The 27552-nt window shown below is 41.2% G+C and overlaps 1 protein-coding gene across 1 annotated transcript in view; it reads right to left on the minus strand.

Annotated features, from left to right (window-relative positions):
• The window catches only part of LOC108934528 (N-acetyl-beta-glucosaminyl-glycoprotein 4-beta-N-acetylgalactosaminyltransferase 1-like), an 83397-nt gene that overhangs the window by 53736 nt on the left and 2109 nt on the right, over positions 1–27552 (minus strand). The window contains exon 2 of the mRNA XM_018752427.2: positions 9620–9732. Within this exon, the coding sequence (XP_018607943.2) occupies positions 9620–9732 (113 nt within the window). The remainder of the gene's footprint in view (positions 1–9619; positions 9733–27552) is intronic.

Consider the following 27552-nt stretch of genomic DNA (forward strand, 5'->3'; position numbering starts at 1 on the left):
ACAAGGGGGGGGGGGTAGTTCGTAACTACGGGTTTTACGTAACTCGGACGTCGGTAACCCGGGGACTGCCTGTACGGTCCAAAGACGTGTTTCAAACTGTCTGTACTGTGTGTGTCAGAGTGAGTGAAATGAGAATGTGTGATTGCTCTGTGGCGGACTGGTGTCCCGTCCAGGGTGTACCCTGTTTTGCACCCTATACCTTCAGGATAGCCTCTGGACCACCATGACCCTACAACAGAACCACTGGTTATCAATAATGAATGGATGCCATTGATGCTAGTTAGAGGACACAGCTGTGAATATCTGCAGCATTAAAAGGTCTGTCCCTGCAAGCCCAGATAATAAAAGAATAATTATTTCCCTTTAACCTTGGCAAGTTGTTTGTGGAGCTGAGCCCCAATGTGAAGCTAAGAACGTCTCAAAGCTAGTACTATTGACTGCTAGATCAATAACCACCGACAGCTCAGAGTGAAGAAGAAATATTCTTGGTTTAATGACAAAAGAAACTGAGAAGAATGCTTGGGTGATAAAAAGGAATATTTCCATTGCTACTTGAAGTTTTTTGTTTCTGATTAGCCTAAGAAAAAAATCTACTTTCATTACTGATCACAAGGGAAGCCAAGGGAGTGTCTTAAAAAAGAAATCTTGGATATGAACTTAGAAAAAAAATCAGCTTGGCTCATTTTTATGCATGAGTTTCACACTGTGGGATCTGTGGACTCAGGCTAAACCTCATTGGCATTCATGTCTCCTAGGCTCCTCTCCATGGTTCCCTGCAGCTCCCACGGTTCTCTGCCCACCTGGCCGGTCCGATCCCGAAGATTTGTCCATCGCCAAGCCTGGCCTGTTCCCTTCAACAGTGAACTGTCAGTGGCTCTTGTAGAAAAACTTTCAGCTTCAGAAGTTACTAGGCCTGTAAGTCTGCACCCGCTAGTCTGTAGGCAACACACACCCGCTCCTGAAAGTGATCACTACGAACCTTCACAACTTCCCCGAGGGTCCACAAAGTCTTTCTTCGGCCAACTCTTATTGGGTTACGGAGTCTCTTTCCTGGTACAAATTTCAGAAGTACCATCTTTCAGTGCTGCATTTCTGACACAATGGCCATCGTATCTGTACAATATTACCACATTAAACCCTATTTCGGATAGACTTTCCCCCCACTCATGGTTATTCAGCCAATTAACAGACTGAAATAGATCTAATAGATCTTATATAAAAATACTGGGGATAATGCGGTGGTGTCTAATAGCCTAACAACAAAGAGGTGTACAAAAAGAATGGGATCTCTGTTACAGACAGACAAGCAGGATAGAAGATGAGAGTAAACACAATACTGCTGCTGGAAAAAGTTGGGAAGCTGCAGTGATATATAATACAAGAAGTGGATGAGAACATTTAGCATAAAGAGGAGGCCGAGAGGGTGAGACTCTGTTTTGCATGGAGATCCATCCTAGTTCCAAGGTGCTGGTATAAATCAATGTGAAAGGTGAGCCAGTACCAATTTGTCCATTGGAAACATTATATTATAAATTACAAGTTCACTCATGGCTGAAATAAGAAAATGGCCCTCACCTTTCCAGGGCTTATAAAATAGCAACATAAATTCTCTGAACCACATAAATGGTACTTGCCTTGCTTTCATTGTAGCTCTTGGATAACTTAAATGTTATGTGTTGATAGTTGTGTGGGTGTTTTACAGTGCTTTAGGGATATTTGGGAAAATTGGTTTGGAGTTCTCGGATTTGCTGGGAACACATTCTTATTATTATTATTTTTTTTATTATTACTGTTGTTGTTGTTCCCATTTAAAAGAATGGGAAATAAGCTTTCAGTTCCTGAAATTTCAGTCTCTGCACAGTTTTCAAAAATGGATTAATTCTGTAAATTGAGGGATTGCTGAAGCAGTTTTCTCAACATTTTTGAGATATTTTAGCAGCTTTGGAAGCACATATGTGTATTGCGATATCGTCAAAGGACTTTTTCCAGACACACTTTTGGCTTTTGTATCAAAGTGAATGATTTGAGTTCTTTACTATAGTATTGCCTCACTTGCACCTTGACATTGAAAAAAGCTCACATCCAGCATCCCCACTGATGGCATGTCCAAGTCCAAGTAGTGCAAACAACAATCAACCACTATTAGCTACCTTGGTAACAAACTATGAAAGTTTAAAAGTTGCATATACATATTTCAATTTTGAGTTTTGTCCTAAAGTACTCAGCTTCAAAAGCAACCCTCTGGGAAACAAGCAAATATAGAACTCACCAAAATGCAGGCTCAAAGAAAAAAAATCAGTGCAGCGAGACCTTCAAATCAATTATTCATTCTGCACAAGCTATATACTTTTTGGTTCTTCATAAAGTAAATACCTTAGAGACTGAATTTAAAAAAAAAAAGAAATTTTGTTAACTTATCCACAGTTTAGGTTCTTCTTGCTCATCTCTGACTTCCAGGTGCCATGACAGAAATACTCTGAAAACGTATTGACTGTAAGGGAAAATTTTATACAGTTTAAGATCAAGAAAAGGGAATTGTGGCAGTTCATTATTACAGGATCCATATATCCTTTGCCATTTGATCACTTCTGTTTGTCATCCACATTATGATAAGCATAGTCCCATCCAGTCCTCAAACTTATTCTTTGCTACTGGGTAACTTTACTTAGCCATAGTTGATTTATAGTGGATTATGATTTTTAAGAGTGATGAGGACAGCAAATAGTGTAGTGGTTAGTGCTGCTGCCTTTGGACCCAAAGGTTGCAGGTGTGACCCCTGCCTCTGACTGTAGTACTCTTGAGCAAGGTACTCACCCTAAATTGCTGCAGTAAAATTACCCAGCTGTATAAATGGGTGGATAATTGTAACCTTAACACCGTAAGTCGCCTTGGAGAAAAGCAACAGCTAAATTAATAAATGTAAGGTGTTAGATAGATCGTTAGGTATTATTGCCATGTGTGCATGAATTAGAGAAACTACCGAGTCATGTCACACTCACCGTTCACCAAATTTAATTTTAAAAAAAGCATCCTCATTCATTTCAAACTTTCTCTAGAAAAGCCCCTCTCCACATCCTCCAGTCTCCAAAGAAGAACCCCAGCTTTTTCTGTCCTTTTACTGATGAACTTAATGAAGTCCTAGGTACTTAATAAAAGTACTTAATAGGTACCTAATGAAGTGCTTATCCTATGTGATGCCTTCGTAACTAACCCTGTATATCAACACTTAGCGGCAACAGAAGAGTCGATGATGCTGAAAAAGGTAGTCCTTTCTATCAGAACTGCAATGCACTTTACAGCGTGTTCTTCTAATATCTGTGAGGATCCATGAAAAACGAGGGTCAGGAGTGTCAAACCTCTTACCAACATAACTAGCTCAAGACTTCGAGTCCTCTTAGCGTGGCCCGTGTAAGAGTATACCGTAACAGCTTTCCATGGGTAGCTAGTCCACATCAGCCTAAATGTTTAAGGGTTTCAAGTGTTCAATAAACTTTAGCCATTTGATATGAAAGTTATAAGTGCAAAAGGATGTAAGCAGATATTCGTTCATCATTTATTGAGGAGGAGCCTTTTCTTACTTTTTGTAAAGTGCAAGGACCTTTCTTTCCCTATACATGTATTTGTTAATGTTTCACCATTCAGAGTGCTTTTTGGTTGAGTGCACTTCATCTTTCTGCATAAGCTGCCAGAAAAGACACGCTAAATGCAGTTATGAAGATGATTTTTCTCACTTTTAAAAAATAATCATTTCCAGCAGCCTAAGAGCATTACCCACTGAACCTGAAAGCTTATAGCAGTAATGAAAAACTCAAAATAAGTACAAATATGGTATATGTTGAATGGTGACGGCAATGTAGACTTTTAGCATTGTACTTTCACAATAAGATTTAAAGAATTCCCTTTAAATATTTTTCAGAAAGCCTCCATGGCTGCTATCTTGTGCTGTTCAGTCTTTATGTTACAAATTCAGAAGTATGCATTATTCAAGTGTACCCATAACTTTGGTCAGCTTTACTCTTCTGTCAGTCCCCATGCAAACTTTTTTGGTTTTGGTAAGAGAGCAGAATAAATGAATATATGAATAAATAAAAGAGAAATGAACTAAGACCCTCAGTATCTAACAGGTCTAGTACTGCACATCTCAGCTAATGGAAAAATATAACAAAACGCTGCATGCTCAGCTGGGAAGGGCTGTACGTGAAAGGATAATAAATTGGGAAAAATGAAAACTCATTATCAGTTGAGAAACATGTTTTATTCTCTGAATTTCGGATTTCAGGACAGTGATAAATCACTCCAAAGACAAAGAAAGATGTAATTGGTAGGGATTTCTTTAAAATTCATAGCTTTCTGTAAATTAAAGGTGACAAATTAAAATATTCCAGAGGGGGATTAAAAGACAAGAGGCTAAGATTAATAACTGTTGTTGGCATGGTGACTAAATTAATCTCCGGAAATTTAATGTAAGGAATGTTAGACCTCCAGTGCATGAAATACAAATGTGCAAACATTGTGCAGAGGTTTGCTCAACAAGAAGTTCCTTGACTGCGTGCATGGCAACATTTCTCAGTGCAATATCTTTTAACTAACACCAAATTTAGATGTATTGCCAAAGAACTAGAGCAATTTAAATAATCCATCAAATGCAGAAAATTCATAAATTAATAAATCGGCAGCAGTAAGAATTCGGGTTTGTTTTGCTACAATGAATTATAAAACAAAACCCTGATTACGAATCCTTCAAAAAAAAAAAAAATCTATGTGAAAATAAATGGACACATTATTCAAACTTCTAAGTCTATTGTGTGGCACGATCGGGAGCATGGAGATGCTGAAATGAGAATTCTAAAATGTTATTATATTTTCACTGCATTATTATGACCTAATGACACAAGCAGGTTCTTGCACGGAGGAAAAGAAAGGATACTTGTGTGAATCGTGGGAATGTTGAAAACTGAAAGAGCTGAGAGTGAGGCAATGCAGATGCTATTGAGAAGCTCTTCTTCCCATGCCATGGGAGTGCACTTGATTCTGCCCTGATACCGTCATGGTACTTGGAACCCAAAGTACAGCTTTAAGCACTTTCTACTCTGGCCTCCAGCCTTGGAGGAAACGCCTGAGCGGGGAAGAGTATTCCAATCACAGTGTCCATCTGCTCGGTTTTTACCTGGCACTAATTAGATATACCTATAAATCTTTCAGATCCCACCTGGCAGATGAGCTTCTCTATTACTGGACTGACCTTGATTGTTTGGACAAAGCAGAATTAGCTGTCACCGGTTTCGGAGCTGGGGGACACCGCGGCAGGCAATCATGGCGCTTCACAGCTGTTGGACCGTGGGTTTGGTTGTAGGTTCAAATCCAGCTCAACCTGTGTGGAGTTTGCATGTTCTCCCCATGTTCCAATCAGTGCTTTTCAAGTGCTCTGGTTTCTTCCCACATGCGTGATTACCCTGCACTGGCTCAATATCCCATCTGGAGTGTACCCTATCTCATGCACAGTCTTCCAGACTGGGCTCTGGACCGCTGCAACCCTGCACTAGATAAGTAATAGCGGATAGATTGATCTTTTGGAGGTTAGTACCATTGTACACTCCACTGAGATGCCCACCATCATTTACAGCCAGTAAATCCAGAACACATTTACTTTGTAGCCAAGGAAGCAGTGTATCACTGGAAGCTTGGGAGGATACAGCAGCAGAGGCCACTGTCCCAGCAACATACCCAGGACAAGGGCCGAGCCGTGATATTTACTGTACATCCCAAGAAGCAATCTCAGGTTCACAATATGGTCAGATTGCTTTCTTTTATTAAGAGCTGTAAAGCTGTCTGTATGATTAATGTCACTTTCAGTGTTCACAGACATCACACAGAGCCCAAACCATACGGTGAACTTCAAAGCCACCTTATTTATGACTTTCTAAATGGTTATTTCCTACAATATAGATTCATCCCATTATCTGTGTACTATTTCATCCCAGACTATCCCCTGAAATAGAGTCCAAAACACTTCAAGCAGATTTTCTTTAAAAATAATGAAAGAGGAATGGACGTGAAATCAGAATTAATAATGGATACGTGTGTCTGGGGGTAAATTACGGGCCTATAGCTAGAGAGTGGCTGTGGATTGCAAGAGGGAAGTACTGTACCCCCTTGCAGCAATCGATGGCTATCACGTGGTCCACCTCGCAGCACATAGGTGCCATACTTCTGCAAGGTGTGAGGTGAGCAGAAGTTCATTGCACATTCCAGTGCCACACAAACATATCAGACACATGTGCACAGCAGCAAAAATGGAAAGGGCTCCACATTCTGATGAGACTTTTTCAAACAAGCCCTGTCGTGCAATCTCTACGGCCTCAGGTTCAACACCACCACCGAGCCCAATATATATAACTCTGCTTGTAAGGTGCTTATTCAGATGCTACTGGCCTCCAGAGCTCCGAGACTGCAGAGCAGTATAGAGCTCTCGGTTTCAAATTATTGCATATCATCAAAGTGATGTTTCATAAAGCCAGGGTTTAAGAATAATTTATTCCGTGTGCTTGACAAAACAAACAACGTTCTAAAGAGTACCCACAGAAAGCATGTCGGCTCAAATCAATACTTTAGGGCCACAGTGTGCCCCTTAGCAAAACACTCCTCTACTGAAACAGAACAAGAGAAAGATTATTTCTTTATGTTTTTTTTTTAAGACCAGAGAAAAGGGTTGGAGAATACTCATTCAAGCATGGCAAAGTATTTTAATTTATACCATAAACAATAAAAGCCAACTATTTTGAGATACTTGAGTCTCCTAGCAATGAATACACAGGACTCTTGAAACGATCTAAACGAAGAATATCCAGAGATGTTTAAAGGGAAATTAGATGCAGATGCTGGTCTTTAAATAAGTGAATATATATTCCGCCAATCATGCCTGAAGCAATGATTTTCTAACCAGGAGCTAATGAAGCAGAGTTGCTTGGGTGTGTGGGAGTAATGGACTGAAGGCTCCAAGGCTCCTATGAATCATCTCATCAGGAGGCAACACAACCTGCAGTGGTGGTGAATTGACCAACTAATTAAAAAACGTTTAATATTTTTTATTATTTTTCAAATTACATGGTGGACATGTAACAAATAAAGTCCACAACAGCAAGTACTCCTCACGACAGAAATGAATGGAAATAAACTTCACTTTCACATCTGGGTTCAGAGTGGTTTATTTCACTGATGCCACGGTTAGGTGTTTAAAATGTCAATAAATAAAAAGCAGAGCTGTGCTAAAACCTAACGCAGAAAACAACAACTGATGCAGCACTTCAGTCAGTCAAGGCTTTAGCTTTGATATATTTTGTTATTTATGCTTCATTTTTTGTTTAAAGAGCATTGATCTTTTTTTTTTTTTTATTTTGTAGGATAAAACGACCCAAGTGAAACATCTTTCTAAAATCTCACTCACTCACACACACTCACACATCCCATACAGGGTTGCAGGGAGCCGGAGCCTGACCCGGCAGCACAGGGCGTAGGGCTGGAGGGGGAGGGGACACACCCTAGGAGACCAGTCCATCACAAGGAACCCCAAGCAGGACTTGAACCACAAACCCGCTGGAGGGCAGGATCCAGCCCAACCTACTGCGCCACCACACCCCCCTTCTAAAATCACTGTACCGACTAAAAGAATAAATTCTTTCTTTCAAAATTTTGCCATATATAATTAAATAAGGAGGTACACCAGCTGTTTATTTGATCAGTTAAACAGTAAAGTTAGTTTTTATAGATACAAATTCAGCATAGCTTGTGGATTTATTTAGAATGGTGAGATGCCATTGTAGCTGGAGTTACTTTTGACACGCTGTCATAAAAGAATTCAGTAAAATTCCTCTCACCCATGCTGATTCAAGAATTAATCCATGCTGTTCTATGAACATATGTATTCGCATGGAATGAAAGTGTGCGAGACGGTTCGCTTGGCCTGTATGCACCTGAAAACCTTCAAGGGGTTCATTCTGAATGATACCACATCAGCACTGGATCTTCAGGGCTTGGAGGAACTGAGCATGAACCTGGAGAGTCACACAGATGTCACGGACAGCTGTGAGCAAACCTCAGCCTGCCATCTGCCTGCCTTACCTTTCTTCATCATGACACTGTTGTTCACAAAAGGGTGCTTTACTGAACGCATTGTACTGCTGAGGGGATGGATAGCGCTCTGCAATCGGAATGCCTCTCCTTCAATCTTCTGAGCAAAGTCCCGACCAACCGCTGAAGGTGAAAGTACTTTAGAACAATAAAATCGAGGATGATCCTTTCAAGCTGCAGTGAAATGGGAGGGGAGGGAAGATGTCTCTCACTAAGGACCATGGGAGGAAGGCCAGGCCTACAAGGCTCAAGTGTCAGTACGAATGTTCTCTCACCAAGAGCCCATGGATGGTGTCAGCGTTGGTACTCCCATCACGTCCTGTTCGGGTGTGTGCCAGGCCTGAGTTAACACCAGCCTGAGACACAGCGAGGACTTTATCCTCAACAGAGCAGAGGGACATGCAATGTCGCCATGGACAAGTGAGACTGGATGCAACTGTTTTATTTTATGCACTTAATCAGACACATTTGTCTAAATCAATGTAAACTGCAGACCGGCGTAAAATTTTACCGCACCATTCACTGTGTACATTTCTCAAGGGTGCGATAAAAGATCCCCCCCTGGGATGTGAACAAGCAAATGCTTGGTCAGAGGCCATGTGCCCTCACTGGTTTACATTGGTTGCCTCAAACCCATGTATAAATCAAGCTATTAAAGAAGGGGATGATAAATCAAAGACATTGTTATAGCTGAAATTCTCATACTTCACTCGATGCTTGGCTCATCCAGAGGGTAACCCTGGGTGTCTGGTCACTCCATTGTTAAATCACAAAGCCGGGCCTCACAATGATTAATGGTACAGCAGGTTAAGGTCTGTATTAATACACTTCTGGATGCATTTTGCAACAGGCAATTTAATTGGTTTATTTCAAGGCTCTTTCCAGCAGAGATATGCTTATTCTTACCGTCACACTGTGTAATTCTTCTGTACAGCAGAGCGCAGAAACTGTTCATTTGTCAACTGAAGAAGTTGAGGGCTTATTAATGTTTGCACTTACTGTACAGTCTGAAGTGGAAGGGAACAGACAACTTCCACCACTGCTTACAATTAATTAAGAATTGTCATTTCTGCATCTGCACGCAAATCCTAAGCGGGCATTAAAACAACAGAATTGTTTTTTTTTTATTTGTATTACAATTTATAGATCAGTGGCTTGGATTTGATCAGATGTATGCACAACAGCACAGCATAATTCAGTAGGAGATGTAATGAGTAAATGCAATGAGGATATTACTCAAGTGTATACTTAAATCAACCAATAAAACCAATATTTTAAAAACTTATATAACCAATGCTGACTCACTTCTCTTGGGAAGCGTTTTTTTTTTTGGCTATTTCCTGTAGGTTCAAGTCTAGCAGACTCACAGAACTTTGGAGAAAACAGGATCATAGTGCCATTTATCCATTTTCACTGTTGCGCAGCGAGCCATGATCCTGTCATCGCAGTACCACTTCTGTTGAAGTATAGAAACACTGTGTGTGTCACTTACAGCAGGGTTGACCTCGCGGCTGTCGCCGGCGTCGTCACTCGTGCGCCGACCCGGTGGGGCCAGTGGGTTCCTCTTATGGCCCATCTCCATCCCCCTCGTCTGCTTCTCCACATCTGAGGTATGAAAGGCGTATCATCAGAGGCGAGCCTCCGAGGAGGTGTTGCTACAGTCTTTCGGTGGGCAGGCAGACAACAGTGATTCACTGTGAGAACAGCATCACTGATGCAACAAAAAGGAACTTCAGGCTCTGCCCAAAATCTAGGCTGTTTACAAGTGGCCTGTTGACCTGTTGCCCAGTTCTACCTCCATGAGTCTAATAAGAAGACAAGGACACAGCAGCAATAACACCAAGCAACCAGAAAGGGTTTTGCTTCCCCATTGACAGCTGTTTTGAGGTCCCAAAAATTTGGAAAGACATAAAAAAGTGCTGGCGAGTAGAGCTTAGAGAGGTGCAAAGAGGTCTCCTTCAAACATCACCAACAAAGGCCCATTCAGCAAAGAAGAGAGAAACAGAGCAATAGAAAAGGAGAACCTTTATCTTCTGAGAAGAAGAGCACCAGGTTTCTGCATCTGCTGTTGTCAGGCATGCAGATGGATTAAGGGACATTTTGTTTTACAGAATGACACATTTTTTTAAATGATATTTGATATTTGTGGCTGGCTCAGGAGGATATGGCTTTATGAATCCCTGTGAAAGGCTGCTTGGCAGATGAAGGGGTTTTTCCTGGACCACCGAGAGCCACGAGACTAAATCTCAAAAACGAAAATGAAGAGAAACTAGTTCCTTTAATTGTTGTGGATTTTTTTAAGTCTATGGCTTGTTTTTATTATTATTATTATTATTATTATTGCCCGCCGTGCGGCAGGTCTGGGGTTCGAGTCCTACTTGGGGTGCCTTGCAGTGGACCGGCATCCCTTCCAGGGTGTGTCCCCTCCGCCTCCAGCCTTGAGCCCTGTGTTGCTGCTGGGTTAGGCTCCGGTTCACCACAACCCCACTCGGGACAAGTAGTTGTAGCCATTGTGTCTGTGTATTATTATTATTACTATTATTATTTGAAGGTTTAAATTCCTTACCAAAGTTCGCTTTTGGAAGCACATACTCTAGGAGAAAAACGTGAAAAAGATCCATCCAGAAATACTGCCCAGTACAGAGTAAATCCTACAGTATGACCTTATATGTGTTACAAAAAGTTATAACCCTCAGAGCCACACAGGTTCTTGGCAAGTTGGTAGTTGAAGGCTACTCTGTGATTAAATGGAGGTTCATAAAAAGAAAGCTCTCACGAAATACAGCCCGATGTTAATGCATTGCCATAAAGGAGTAAGTGGTTAATTACACAGCTTTTTAACTGCACCGGCAGCCAGGCAACAGCGGGGGGTCAGGACTGACCGATAACTACATCTGCTTCTGATGTGCAACGATCCTACGCAAGGAAGAAATGTGTTGGGATCAACACTCAATATTGCTAAAACCCTCAAGTTTCAACCCTCACACAGTACACACTGAAGCCGCTTGTGTTACCCCACTCTCAGACTAGGGTGCCTGAGTTGGAGTGAACCGAAAAGTGACATGGAGACCAGACGCGAGTTAGCATGTAACCGGTTCTGGCGGTGACTTTTATGTCTATAACTTTTGACCCTTTTGCCAGAACCAGAGGTTCCTTATCACTGCCAGCGCCACCTACGGGATTTATTATTGAACAGCATTCACACACCGGTCAATTATGAACTGTTCTGCAACAACCGAGCGAAATGCAAAAAAAAAAAAGAAAATATTTTCGGGTGCCATCTTCCCTTTTTTTCATTCAGTTTTGAGCCCACTACACTTGTCCCCTGCAGGGGTGGCAGTGAACCAGAGCCTGACCCAGCAAGGCAGGGCGCGAGGGGACACACCCAGGACGGGACGCCAGTCCATCACAGGAAACCCCAAGCAGGACTCGAACCCCAGACCCGCCAGGGAGCAGGACCCAGCCAAGCCCGTTGCGCCACGGCACCTCCCATACATGCAGCACATTCTTGTTGTAAGGATTTTTAGGATTAATAGTCAAGGGACATATTAGACAAACATGAGAAATATAGTTTTAGCTGACTTAAAATAATAGAGATGCTTCCACTGAGCTACATACAGAATAGTCAGTACATATAGAATATATAATATCTGTAGCTGGAGGTGCATGAATTATCTATGAATCCTTTAAATATTCATCCTTTTACATGCAGGCACAATGAGGCTAAATATTTAAAATCCAATCATCAGGTTAATTGGAGTCAGCTGGCAATAATAACAGAGGCCTGCACATGGGAAATGGGAGATGGGAATAATTCATTCAGACTCATATTTGAACCTGATATCATTTCCATTGTTTGACAAGGGTTTATAGGAGATGCCTGACCATCTGTCAAATCGATTTAAATAATTTATTTCAGAAATGAGTATATAATTAAACTTTTCCCACCTATATAGGCTGCATAACGTACGACTACAGGGATAAGCTTATTTCACAAAAGCTAAAATAAAATAAGAATCAAGTGTAGACCTAGAAAATTTGCTAAAAATGTTTAAAGATTATATTTTAAAGATCTTTTAGCACATATTTAAGACATACGCAGCTTGTAAAAATAAATCTGAAAAAAAAAAAGAATGCTGATTCTCTGTAAGTTTTCTTGGACAAAGGCATGAGCTAAACAGCAATAATAATAATAATAATAATACTAATAATAATCTGCTGGTTCAGTCGTGATTTTAGATTGACATTTATCAATGGTCGTGACTGGTTGCGACTTTATTTTTAAGACTTTCTCCTGTGTTCCCTATGTATGAGTGTGCAAATTTTTAAATAAGCTTACTGTATTCTACAATTTTCTTCAAAACATCCACTCTATTTAATCAAATCTTACTGCTTGCGTTGTACGTTTTCCAGAAGACAAAAAATAGCAGAGGAAGAACTGGGCACATTATAGCGTGAGAAATACCCTACCACAGGCAATAAATAAAACGTAAGCGGATCTGCAGAGGAAACGGCTGATGGTGGTCAGGAGACGACTGGGGACTTGCTGTCTACAGAACCAAACTGAGTTCCTCACCATACAGCAGAACACAGTTCAGCTTTTCACCACTCGATTCCAAGTGGCTTCCAAAAGGATGTGTTTGCATTCACCAAGGAATAAAAAAGACATCATTAACACCGAAGAGATACTGTACTTTTAAGAGCAAGAGTCTGGGGGTAAGTGATTGACTCATCCATCTCAAAGAAGATACCAAAAGGCACTTAGAGCAGCAGGAACAGAGCAATCTGGCAGGAGAATCTATACCGGATTTCTGACTGTGCTCCCAGACTAAAAATCAGAGATCAATACTGCTCTCTACTGAATTAGATCCTAACAACATTTCCATCCATGGTGATGGTCTGGCAGTGCCTTTGTGATGGATAAACACATGGCCTGTAAATGACAAACCAGCGAACACATGAACAGTCGTGTGGAACCTCTATGGCTAACATGACCAGGGAAATTCTATAAATTCAGCCCAGAAAAGGAGCTGTTTCCCTCCAGAATAGGAGACATGGGGAGATGTATGGAAAATCTGATAGACAGACTCATCCATCCATTCATTATTAGTAACAGCTTGTGAAGTGTGGTGGGCTCCAGCCTGTCTTGGAAACATAAACATCTTTTCCCCAAAGCAACTTGCAATGATCTCTATGTAGTGTTACTATCAGCCCACACACCTTATTCACCACGGTGACTTACACTGCTAGATACACTCCTTACACCGGGTCACTCAGCCATACAGCAGTGGAACACACACACTCTCTGCCACTCACACACTACAGGTGGACCTGGACAGCATGTCTTTGGACTGTGGGAGGAAACCAGAGCACCCCCACACAGACATAGAGAGAACATGCAAACTCCACACAGGCTGAGCAGGGATCAAACCCCCATCCTCTCTCACCACCCAGGCGCTGTGACACAGCAGAGCTACTCGCTGTGCCACCATGCTGACCTGGTGCCCAGGCTGTCCAGGAAAGTGGTTCAGAGCCTATCCTGGAAACATAGGGCATGTGGCAGGGTACATCCTGGATGGGACACCTAGAGCACTCACACACCCATTCACTGACACATACACAGACACTACAGGCAATTTATAGTCACCAATTCACCTGAAACACATGTCCCTGCACTGCGGGAGGAAAACAAAGCATCCAGAGCAAAGCTATGGGAACCCGAGGAGAACACGCAAACTCCACTCAGACATAAGATACATATTACATCTAAGGCGGGATGATAGCGTGATCACCTTACTTGACTTTTTGTCATTTGTTAGAAAGCGTAAGAATCGGATTTCCTGAAACAGCATCTTCCACCTCCCAGCGTTTCATAGGGAAGCTAAGCCTTCTCCACCATGAACCTCCTGAACCGAAGTTCACTACGCAGAAGTTACTGCTTTACTGGATTGCTCAGCTGCATTAGTAGAAGAGTTACTTCCTAGCAGAAGAATTGCGTGCAATGGTCTGTTTGTTTTGTCAAACAAAGCGGGCGTGAATAAATGGAGGTAGGGGGTCTTCGGCGAATGGCATCACTCTCCTCCGCTCTTGACAAACAATGGCCTGTTCTGCAGCGGGACTGTGGAGATGACAGCGAGTCCTTGTCTCCCCAGGGACCTCAGCCCAGAGGACACCCTCGCAATCTCCACATGCGACTGCAGGGCTGCCAGAGCAGCTGTGAAGGGCGCTGGTTCTCTCCCATGTCTGCTCACCCCCTACACGCACAAAGGAGCACAACATCTCTGGTTCGCTCCTCCTAGAATGAACCGACCTTCAAAGTCACAGAAGGGAAAAGTAGTAATTAAATAGAGGAATGGAGCTGCAGGGGCTCAATTAATCACATTAATTAATTTATAAGTCCTTAAAAAAATAACTGTACTTCCGCGCCAGCGCAAGGAATTCTGGGAATGTGAGCTGCAGCGAGCTACGGTCAACGTGCGCGGTCTGAGTTCTGTCATTTCGGTCCAAGGGCAGCGTGTTTCTCTTTTCGCAGCCGCGAGCACCCTAGGAAGTGGCGGCTCACTCGCTCACAATTAATTGATCCATAATTCTTCCATCCCCGCCCTGGGTCCCGGGTGCGCTGACCTCCTTGTTCCCTGACTGCTTCCAAGAACCATCGAGGCATATGGCTGCAGCAGTCCACTCGAGCTGTGTCATCTGGGTAACTGGGCAGCGAACAACAATACGTGCATGGTGTATGGTGACGGAATATTTTGAACCCACTTCCAAGAACAGAGGCCCGAGCTTCTCATGCGCTGTCCCCACCACCATCTCATTTTTATTTGGCGACGCCTCCTTGGCGGATGCCTAAGTCCGTAAGGTACTGGTATAAGGACATCCAGGCAACCTGGGCAATATCTGTTTTCAATTCAATCCAATTCAATTCAATTTATTGTTACAGAACGCTCTTCTCATACGATGACACAAAGGATCAGAGGCATAGTATCAATTTAAATAAATACCTGTAGGGGATGAACTGGACAGAGGAGTGAAAGCAAAATAACACACAAGTGTTACCGCTGCGGAAGACTTAGAAAGACATGTTGGCTCACCTGCTGATTAAACAAAAGCCAATTTCCAGAAATTGTGCTTGTACTTTTGACCGGCTGTACAATGTTAGACAAACACTTTCTTTTTTTTTTGTTCTTGGAATAGTGGACCCATTTAAACAGCAGGGTGTTTTTTTCGGTAGAAATTGCTACTACAGCGGGAGTTTAATCCGACAGAGGGATCTTCCTATTGCAGACCGACAGCTCTAACTACAATCCTACCTGCGGCCATAATTTACATACATGAATTAGTACACACACACATTGTGTGAACCGCTTGTCCCATACGGGGTCGCGGGGAGCCAGAGCCTAACCCGGCAACACAGGGCGAAAGGCCGGAGGGGGCGGGGACACACCCAGGACGGGACGCCAGTCCGTCGCAAGGCACCCCAAGGGGGACTCGAACCCCAGACCCACCGGAGAGCAGGACCTGGGCCAACCCACTGTAGCACCCTTCATGAATTAGTAGAAACTACTAAAGCAGTCAAATTAAAGAGTGGCTTTGCAGGCCCGCTAAACATTTTCTCGTGACACAAACCGGAGGACTGCAGAGCTTCACAGGATTGTGGGAAGCAAGGCCTGGTTGTGGGACGAGATCCTACCTTCAGAACGGTTGTCGAATGTCACCCTGATTAGCGCACACTTGCAAACCAGGAGTGTGATTGCCGCCTGAACATTTACATCACATTCTCATTACGATCCAAATTTAAATGAAGCACGTGCATAAGGACCCTCCACCGTCAGTCAACGCACCGGCGCGAACCGAACTGCACGCGTCAGCTTTGCAAAACTTTTAACGCATTAAATCCGAAACTGCTGCGTCTGCAACAGCGAAACAGATTTCATCATTATCTTTTATTGTATAATAACTGGAAATGGAGGAATAATTACATTTTTGTTGAGCTCTACATGATAAGTACACGATACCACCTTTTCGTCAGTATTCATCATTCGATTAGCTTCTAACAGGTAAATGTGTAAGAACTTCCCCACTAAGTCTTCAGCTATTTTCGGTAACTTCCAAGCCCTCAGGAGGCCACTTCCTAAACTGGTTTAATAACGAATTCAAGGTTGAGACGGCAGATCAAGCCCAGTTCTCAACATAACAACGGAGAAAATGTCAAAATGATCACCGGTGGCCCGACTTTTAGACGGAAACGTGATGAGATGCAAATGAAATTTGCAATGTTTTGACACCTGTGAAAAGTCTTTCCATAAGTCATTAATACGGCATAGAGAGGTTTAACATCATTAGCGGAGACAGGTTGTTCATCTTGCTTCAGGGAAAGCCAGCAAAAAAAGATGGGATACCGAGTCTATGCATCACACTGCTGTCAGATGACCATGCGCACAGTTGCCATGCAATACTTGAAAAGATTACATTAAATACATGCAATTATACAGTGCTGCACTATTTATTGACTGCAGGGAACATAGCTGTTAAGAACTGCAGTTTAATACTCACGGATGCACTTCACTGCTTCAGAAAGTGCCCATAAAATACGTGTTTAGCTATATGTATAATATTAATAATGCCTGCAGGGGTGGAAACCCAGTTGGCGTTGCAACCTCAAATTTTTAAATTTTTTTTTTTTTTTTACCAAATTATAATTCCTTTTCCCTTCTATCAGCCTGTGTTTTGTCTCCTACCTTTGTTAGCTTTATTTCTCACACTCCACCTATCATCACTGTTTCCCACACTTTAACCACGGTACCTATCATTGCTACTATTAATATTGCTCTTTGTATGCGGTTCAATATTTTTCTATTTTTTATTTTTACCCTAAGCTACACATTCTGAGACAACATGTTGCGATGAGCGCTATACAGAAATAAAACGGAAGTCATACGGAAAACCCTGCTTTCATACCCTAGGGCAACACATCTCTTTACTTCAACTTGTTTAGTAAAAAATATCCAGCTGTATAAATAGGTAAACTGTAAAAACAGAAAGCTACGTTGCTTTGGACACAGATGAGGAAAAAAAAAAAAAAATGTGCAAAACAAGAGTATTTATAAATAAATATTTTATTTGATCAAAGAGCATGGAGAAGAGATGACAGTGACATCCAGTGACCCTACCTGCAGCAAGCCTTCCAGCGCTACCAGGTAAAATGCATGAGGATCAGACAGGTCGGCTGCCTGCCAGACAGCCTAATGTGGCCAGCTGCTGCCCCGGGCAACGTCGCTAGCTGGGGCAACATGTAACAGAATAATATAGAAGTCTTTAACCCAAAACAACATGCCACCTCAAGTCAGTTCTCTCGTGTACTTTTCCCAGGTGTTAGTCACTTCTTGACTGCAATGATCCAAATATGAACACCGCTGCAGGTGTAGTGGAAAAGTACAATTTGAAGACTGCGCCGCATCACCGGGAGTACTACATAAAGCATCGTACAGCTGACCCTTGAACAACACGGGTTTGAACTGCGCGGGTCCACTTACATGAGGATTTTTTTTTCAATAAATATATTGGAAAGTTTTTTGGAGCTTTGCGACAATGCGGAAAAAAACTCGCAGACGAACGACGTAGACCAGAAATATCGAAAAAATTCTGAAAAAGGTATGTCATGGATGCATAAAATATATGTAGATACTAGTCTATTGTATCATTTGCTACCATAAAATATACATGTAATACGTATAACATCTGCAGTGTTTTGTATCATGTAAGACAATTTTGATGTAGCTACTGACAGACAGACAAATGATTCATCTTGTTAACAGACAACGTAAACCTTCGATATGGATAAATACACTACTGTCAATGTATTTTCTCTTTATGATTTTTAATAACATTTTCTTTTCTGTATCTTACTTTATTGTAAGAATACAATATATAATACACATAACATTCACAATATATGTTAATCGACCGTTTATGTTATTGATAAGGCTTCCGGTCAACAGAAGTTTTTGTGGAGTCAAAAGCTATACAGAGATTTTCAACTGCGTAGGGGGGTCGGGGCCCCCTGCGTTGTTCAAGGGTCAACTGTACTTTTAAACTTATGTATATTTTTTCATTCATGGCATTTATGTGAAATGTTTATAGGTTTTTTTTTGTTGTTCAGGGCTGTTTTTTAGTATAACGTTCATATGCCTTGTGTGCATGAAAATATAAAAAAGGGGGTTTAAAAAAGTAATGTACATATTATTTTGGGTATTAATGAGGATAACAACCAAGCATACGCATAGGTCAGTGTGTGCTGATTTTGGCATGTACATATGCTTTTGAAGAATATTCCATACAGAAGACTTTATATACATTTTACATAGTTATATATAAAAGTGAAATAAATTAAACATAATAATGTGATTTACGCCTTGTGTTTTCCTTGTGTTTTTCTTTCCTTACGTCCCTATAATTTATGTCATAGGCTGCTGAGAGGATTCACAGAGTAAGAATCTCATTGTATGGTGTAACAAACTGTTTACTGTACACATGACAATAAACTCTTGAATCTTGAATAAATATGAAAAACAGATTTGAAAACATATTTTACATGCTAATATTTACTTTATGACGCTGAATTCAAGTCAAATATTTAGTTTAACTGTCCACCTCTAATTTAAAGAAAATATATTGTTAAATACTTGCTTTTGTAAGAAAAAATAAAATAACTGTAAAAAATAAAATAAGTTAAACATTTAATAAAACATTATTTAGGAGCGATACAGAATTTAAATATGCCCAAGCAACGAAAAACTGTCAGATTTAGTGTTTTGGGTTTGTAAATCTGGCAAAATTCTAAATGTAGCTTAAATTCTGAGATATGTAGATAAATAGAGGAGAAAAGTAGCTGACTGATGTGCATGTGCAGCTTTAAAAAAGGTGCCTCCTACAAATATAGAAGTTCGAGCGGCAAAGCCTCAGAGTCGTTCAACTCTCTACGAAAACACAACAGAGAAAATGAATCACTAATGCACTTTCTCTTGAGATGTCAAAGCTGTTAATGTATCAGATCTCTCCTGAACATGTCTTCATCTCCCCAGTCCACCCGGGAGGAAGGAGCAGGCAGTCGGAGATGGAGACAGAGGGAAAATAAATGGAAATCTCCTACTCCCATTTTAAAAGGACGGTCCTCAGGCGCACTTTATCATACCATCAAAACGGAGTGGCTGATGGAGTGATGATGCACAGGAGGACTGTGAACGAGTGTGATGACACACCTGATAAATGCTCTGGTGCTGTGTGCACCAATCTGATTTAACACCATTAGCAGCTGATCAGAATTCACTTCATGACAAGTGCATCCCCAGTTTTTAGACTCTCAACTTTTTGTGGGTCACAACTTTCAAATTAAAAAAGGACTTAATTTGTTTTACAAATACAGGCAGAGAAAGAAAACTTCATAAAAAAAGCTAAATTATAAAACACAAAATCCTGTTGGAATTACTTCTGTTTTTTGCGTATTCCAAAAGATTCAAAGTAAATTCAATTTGAATTAGCTGCTCATTTGCATAATCCCGTCGAAGAAACGTCACACTATTTGCAGAGAAAATAATGGCAGTAGTGATTTTTGAAAACACCGATAAAGCATTCTGACATTTTCAACTGTACTCAAGAAGGAGATAGAAGAGGGGAAGTGACAGACAGAATGAAGGCTGGAGAAATAAAGAGGGAAACAGAGAGAAAACACACCGTTGTGGCAAAGTTATGGCAAAGAAGAAAATCGATTTTAGCGCATTTAGTGTGGCGTAAGGTGAGAGATCACCTCACGCATTCTGTTAGGGTAAGGTGTTGAATTTCTCACCAGGTAACATAATAAATCACTGGCCTGGGGATAAAACTCAAAACGCAGAAGAAATTATGTGGGATGAAAGACAAACTTTAGCATACGGTCTGGGGTAATTCATCTTTGTGGGGAAAGCTGGAGACTGAATTTGAACAACTGAACTTTAAATACTCATCAAACGCTTTAGAAATGGTTGAAAGGTCACAACAACATAAAGGGAAATATAAGAAATACTTCAAAACGTCTTATTAGAGGTACTAGACAAAATGTTAGAAATACCAGAAAATACATGAATTTCAAATGAGTAATAACTTGCAAACTTGAAATTCCCATAAAGGTACACTGATGTTCAAGTGTGATCGCTGCAAATGTCTCAGAAGGTCTTCAACTTAATTCTGATAGTCATGAAACCTGCTGGCATTATGATCTTAGACTGTAAGAAGATCATTTAAAACAGATTATTCACTACGGTGTCCAGCTCATTGCCGAAAATGACTTCGTTTTGCTTGTTGCTTATTTGGAGATATGGTTTTAGTATTGTGAGTGACTGTGTGTGCGTGTGTGTGGGGGGGGGGGGGGCATCCTGCAGTTGACTGGCATCCCGTCCAGGGTCTGGATGGCTGTGATCTTCATCAACACAAGTGGTTATTCAAAATGGATGGATGGATGGATGGTTCTAGTGTCACAACTGGCAACTGCAATCCTTCACGTTGTGTGGACTACTTGCTTTTGCCTCAGCATGTCATCAACAAAGAAGAAAAAAAAGTGCATTTCACTTTAGCAGCTCTAACCAGTAGCCTACACTACCAGCTGTCTCATATTAGGGGAAGTTTATGGAGCTGACAGGAGGCCAAGAGAGAAATGGGTAAGAAGGATGTGTGTTTTGAGACCCTTCTTCAATGTCGAGAAGGATTCAGCAGTGCTGAGTGACGGGGGAGCTCATTTCACCACTTTGGAGCCAGAACCAAGAACCTTGAGTGTACTTTCACGCAACCTCATATTTCTGGAAGATCACTACCCAGAATCCTTCACTCACACATAAAGGTGCCCCTGCTGATTAAAATATAAGCAAAACCGCACCCAGGGCCTTTGCTAACAATGCAACAAATTCGCAATAATCGTCCCACCACTGATTCACAACTAGCATGACAGATGAACCGCTAATGGGCTTTGTGACAACAACAGCCTGAAGGATAAACAGGAAGGCTTCAACAGTCAAAGCAAGAGTGTGAGGGCAAGATTTTGAGTTTTAAGGGAGGGTATTAAGTTGCCTGTGTTCATCAGCTGGAATTGATTAGCGAGCCCCTCGAGAGAGAGACACAAATCACACACCAGTCACTGTCTCGCTACTCTTCGCACCTCTGCTCATTGGCTCAGGGGCAGTCTGGTTGAACGCCAGTTCAGCATGACACTACCTCAGTTAACAGCTTCAGCTTTGCAGACTGTGTTGTCATTCGGGGAGGTGAAACTAGAAGACAGCGTCACAGTCCTCAGACTTGATTCTTGATGCATAAATAACAGCAAAATCAAGAGTGTCTCACATTTTTTCTGATTTCTTTAGCTTCAGATCCTTCGGAATCATACCATTTAATGCCATCCTTGAATAAATTCCAGATTTAATTATTGTAATTTAAAAAAAAAAAAAAAAAACTAAACTAAGACCATTATAAGAACATCTATTGCTAAGCTGACCAATTATCATCATGAAAAACTTGCCATTATTAGTATAAAGTCTGAATGCTGAATCTCATACCAATTTATCCTGCAAAACACATAATGTCAAAGTTGAAAAGAAAAAAAAATTCTCCCTCTTTCCGTCTCCCACTTCTCGATAGCTGAGGACAAAGTGGGAAAAAATGACTACAAAATGACTTCAGTATCATAACAATTTAATGTCTGGCATTCATGGTTCTTAAATTAATTAGTGAGTTGGCAGGTTCTGCAAGCAGGCTGATGTTCCACTTAGACAGTTTACGCGACTGAAAGGGCTGTCCTGTTCACATCTGGACAGTTGCCATGAGCTCGGCGGTTCAAAGCCATTACCCACCACAATAAGGACCTTGTACTTCACTTCACTTAAACATGAACAATGCATCAAATTAATGCCTCGGAGCCAGAGGGAATTAAAAGCCTAATGGACAGAATACTACAATCTGCAATGAGCACTTTTTATGATTCTTGCATATACTTTTATTTCAGATTTTTTTTTTTTTTACACTGGGTTTGCAAAAATGTGTTTCCTGATACTTTAGATGTGTTATTACATCCTTAAAATACATTTTGGTCCTACTAATCTTCGTAATTTTATGTCACTCAATTTTTTTTGAAATCATATGAGATTGTTTATACAAATAACGTTCTTTAAAAGACTTCGTCATTGTATTAGCCCATCAAAAGTTGTATAAATTACTGCTTACAGCTATTTGGTTTCAACTCTCATGTAGTTAGCTTCTTGTACCAGGTTATTCATTTTTACGTCAACTACAAGTTTGTAAATGGTAACCGGATATTTAAAATTCTTAAAAACAGAGGAATACCTGGTTATTGCTGCCCTGCCTTCTCTTTGTGGTCAATGTGGTGCATTTAGGATTTAGCTCAACAGCAAAAGCTGCCAGGCATGCAAAATATTTTATTGCAGTGAACTACCTTTGACTGATATGGCAAAATAAAAAGTAAAAATGGAGTAAAATTATTAAAGAACAGTCCTGTTGAATGTCTGACGATACATTTTAATAGACTTCAATAATAATAATAATAATAATAATAAATTTCAAACTATATTGAGTGTACCTCTGGCTAAATTTAAAGGTGATATGATGCTTGAAAGAGTCTCTCTAAACGGAACTAATGCATTTGAGTCCCACAGGAGGGGCTGACCTTTTCTAGCACAAGTGAGGGTGTTATTTATGCAGTGTGAAACTCCCAGATTTCAGGTTCTATGCTGCTTACAGGCCCCGGACGTTTCTTGCAAGAATTGATTGGACTTTATTTGTGCGGTTTCATATAGTGCAGAGCTGCACGCAGTAGCCGCTAGATGCAAATCATGCGAACTTGCAAATTTCTCACTTTTCCGAGAGCACGATGTACTGTCAGCAGCAACACAATACATTTTACTTTTTTATTGTAAATGTATACGATTTTACACAGAACAGGTATAATGAGCAAAATGTATTTGTTACTTAAATTAAAAAAAAGAGAAACTCTGTCTGTAAAACAGGTTATTTCACTCTTATTCACAGCCTTTACAATCGGCTCTTTGTCGACAGCTCATATCAGTTTGCGCAGGGATCACGGTCCATTTCCTGAATCGCATCCAAAGTGACGACCAGAGGTTACATGGGTGTAGATTCACCAAAGAGATGGGGAGCAGAGCTTTGCGTGGATTGCAGTCTGGAGATATACCAAGGAAAAGGGATGAAGAGACCACATGCACCCTCTACTGCAAATCCCACCAGGATCCGTAAGGTACAAGTGGTGAAAAGACAGTAAACGCCCATGTGACACATTCAAATACTATGACAATGACACACACACACACAGTCACATGCTCATACTCAAATTCTCAAGTATGATATCGCTCAGGCTAAAGTATAATATCACATAGACACTAAAAAAACATACTGTAGTATGATCTAATGCAAATACAGACACACGAACAAATTCTATCGGTTCAGACAAACACACACACTCAAATGTCCAAGAAGACATGTTCACATTGTTCTCACAAATGAAGAGACTAACCAGTCTGAAAGATATTATCATATCTTTGCCATATGGATCCTCTCATCTATTCACAAGTATTACAAAATCTGATTGTGATTTGCATTTAAATGTGTTGAAAAAGGAATTCATCTACTGATCATAGACGATATTTGTATGGAATTCCAAGTGATGTTAATCCCAGTAAGGGTTGATGCCATGTAATCAGTGTGAAACTGGCTAGGAAGCTGGTACAATGAGGTTAAAAATTGAAATTGCACGACAAATTCTATCCGGGGGAAAAAAGAAAAAAGACTTTTCTGAGACAAAAAAACCTAATTTCCTGAGGTTTTTTATTGCAGGTGACTGTCTGACAGGCTGATAATGGAGCTCTAACACTTTACTGAAGCAAATGAATCACCAAGTGAAATACGGTGATTCTGATGCTGGAAACTTGAGTAAATCTGACAGCTCATTTTCAGAAGAAAAAAATAATCATGTTCCAGGGGGCTGTCTGTCATGTGACAAAGTACAAAAGCCCTAAAAGACCACAACAGACACATTTAACACTGTGTGGTACCTGCTATAAAGCCTAACATTTGGACAAGAGTACAGCTGTGTTTTTTTGGGTTTTTTTTTTGATGGCAACTTCTACAATTCTTGCTCTGCAGTTGAGCACAGGATATTATCTTCCTTATTAAGAACCCGACATTAGAAATGTGTTGTCCTGCAAACCAAAATCAGTGAACGACTAAACTCATGTGTTTGCCATACTATTTTGCCATATCAGATGCCCTTCGCAAATTATTTTTATGTATTTTTTTTTTAACTACAGTCCATCAAAAATGCTTACTTTGAAGTGGACAATGTAATCATAAAATGCTTAAAAAGAGCGCTTTGCTGTTTTTATATAGCTTGTCATAGAACTCTACAAGCTATGTAGGTATAGCATAAAAGAAACCAGCTGACACCTTAAATGCTTTTGGTGGCTATAAAAAGTTGAGATTTTTACAAAAACATGACCATGTTTAAAATACTACACCGTCCGTTACACTTCGTAGGATCCGTCATGGACGTCCCGTTGAAAGAATAACCATTAACATCCCTTTTACTTTGAAGGGAATCTCCGCAGGGAAAATGCCAGGTGTGGCCACGTTGCAATGCACTTTTAGGCTTAGTCTTTCAGCTTCTAGTGGCTCAAATACTGAGGCAAACTTCACGTTTGACAAATTACTTTGCTGTGATGCGCTGTCGCGTCTCCCGGCTGCGAGGACGCGGTGAGATTTCCTTCCTCCACGTACAGACGGCACCATTCCAACCATTACTACCGGCTGGCTCCCAGCCTCGCGGTCTCCCGGCTCGCAGCAGCCAGGGAGCCAGTTATGTAAAGAATCCTGGGCCAGATGGACTCGCCGCAGAGAGAAAACACGCATCCTTTAAACAGCGAAGCGATAAGGCCGAATAGCAAAATGCTGAGGATGACAAGCATCGCAACTGCTTATATTTTCGGATAAGCAACTGCAAGCAAGCAACAAGAGCTGAACGCAAAACCCAGCACGCTGCCTCTTCAACTTACCAACACGGTTGGGTTCATATGTTTGTAATTTGCTTTGTTGCTAAATAAAACTAGTCACTTCAAGCAATGAGTCACAATCCATAAAAACTTCACAGCGCAGTTGGCTTACATTCTGGAGGAACGTCACAAGCAGCTCTACGAAACTTTGGATAAAGTTGCAATACACGAAGAACGCTCCGTAAGAATAATATTGTTTTCATTAACTCCCGGCTACATTAAACTTAAAACTTGCCTGAAATTTACGAAAACGAATACGCTTAATCTCCGAGAACTTTCGATTCGGTCGGGGTTGTTTGCCGTAATATGAACACGTGCGGCATCTGTCACCTTGTCATTAAACAGCAACGCTAAACACTGTGGAAGTGAGGTTAACTGAGGTGGTCCTACATTTACATTTATTCACTTTGCCACACTTTTCACCAAAACAACATACAATGTTACCGTACCTACAATTATTTACCCATCTATACAGCAGGGTAATTTTAGGGTAAGTTCCTTCCTCAGAGGTACTACAGCCAGAGGCGGGGATTAAACCTGCAACCTCTGGGCTCAAAGGCAATGGCTGTAAGCGCTACACTACCAGGTGTTCCACATTACTACTACGTTTTACACAACTTGGCTAAATAATGGCTGGACAAAGAAATACAGGTCACTTTTGCTCCGCAACTGATGGGAATTTCAGAAATGCAGAAAACGTATACAAAAATAAATAAATTAGCAGGGAAATGTGCTTGCCTTTGAAAACTCATAGCACAAGGAGCCAGTGTGACACCTCTCACTGAGCTAGGAGTGAGAAACCAGATTTCGTGGAAGCTCAGAGCCGAGTTTGTACACCAAAGCCTGGCAGTAGAAAGTGCATGGAGATGTGCACTGTACACTATAAAAACACCACCTTCAACATCTCAAATGTAGACAGGTGACAAAACATAGCGGCTGGCTGTTTACCTAACGGTGTAAATATACCTGGAAGCAGCAGGTTACTGGGAAACCTGTCTCCCATCCATATCAGGCACAAAAAAAGGGAAAATCATTTATCTATCCGATGCACCGAGACGCCCAGAAGTTGAAAAATCACTGTGATGTCACCTTCTCTCCCACACACACACATACACACACTCACCTGGGTGACAGATATCTGAACAGCTTCCACATGAGTAACTGCATACGGCGCTGAAGCTGCAGCAGACAGTGGTAGTATTTACCAGCGCAGCTGAATACAAAAGCGACAGCCTGAGGAATAATGAGCTAACCTTTTCTGTAACTCGCTCTATTCCGATGGGAAGCCTTTGCAGTAAACATGGGAACCGAGAGAAAAGTCTTCCTAAAAGATATTAAACGTACTCCGATAATCAATACGACACTCGAAGAATTAAATGCTTTTTAAAAAGCCATTACACAGTCTGTCAATATGTCAGCTGCAGGGATTTTGAATGGTTCGATGCCTATATATATGAGTAAACAAAAAAAAAAAAAAAACGGGGATATTGATGTGTGTCAGTAAACTTCGACCGGATGTTGCTGACGATTCGGGGAAAGCTCAATGGGCCAGCTTCGGGAGGGAGGACAGTGTGAAGAGTGTAGCATCTCTGGAAAAGATGGCCAGGATTCAAACATTTACAGCACAGTCTGCAACCTGTGGGGCTGAAGATTTTAAAAAAAAAAAGACTCAGATCACTATACCTTCACAGGAAAGGGATCTGAGATACTTTGTGAAAACACTACATTTTGGGTTAGCTGGGAATTTTGTTATTTACAATATGCAGATATGTGGCAGAACCAATCCAAGCCACATCTTCGTCGTCTCCCAGACACACAAGCCCACCAGTGAGGGCTGTTTTATTATTACACTATGCTTTTTATCAGCCCCCCCCCCCCCCCCAGAATGTGATCTATTTATACATGTAGGTTTTTTATTATAGTAATTTGGTAAAGGGCTTGTACAACAGCAGGACACATGAGATCGCCAACCTCCGAGTTAGAAGTCTGCCATTAATCACGATGCTACCTGCTGCCGCTGCCACATAAGACACAACACCAGCATGAAAAGTCCGCAGCTGTGGCAACAGTTCTGGGTCGAGCTCAAAAGAGAAAAGAAAGACAGGAAAGCGTAACCATGTGCGCTGTTGCCACTAGTGTGACTGGTTGCGCTGGGCGCATCCTCCCCGCAGCAGGGACCACTAATTGACACGGGAGAGAGGCAAGAGGAAATAGTCTTTTATGAGAAGGTTTGGCAAGAAACACAGCTGCATGCGTTCTCCAGCCAAGCCAACTGCCTGTGCTTCTGCTCAGAGGTACCAGATTTCGAAAAAAATGAATATAATTCGAA

The sequence above is a fragment of the Scleropages formosus genome, chromosome 11 (genome assembly GCF_900964775.1).
Source record: "Scleropages formosus chromosome 11, fSclFor1.1, whole genome shotgun sequence".
Taxonomy (NCBI): Eukaryota; Metazoa; Chordata; class Actinopteri; order Osteoglossiformes; family Osteoglossidae; genus Scleropages; species Scleropages formosus.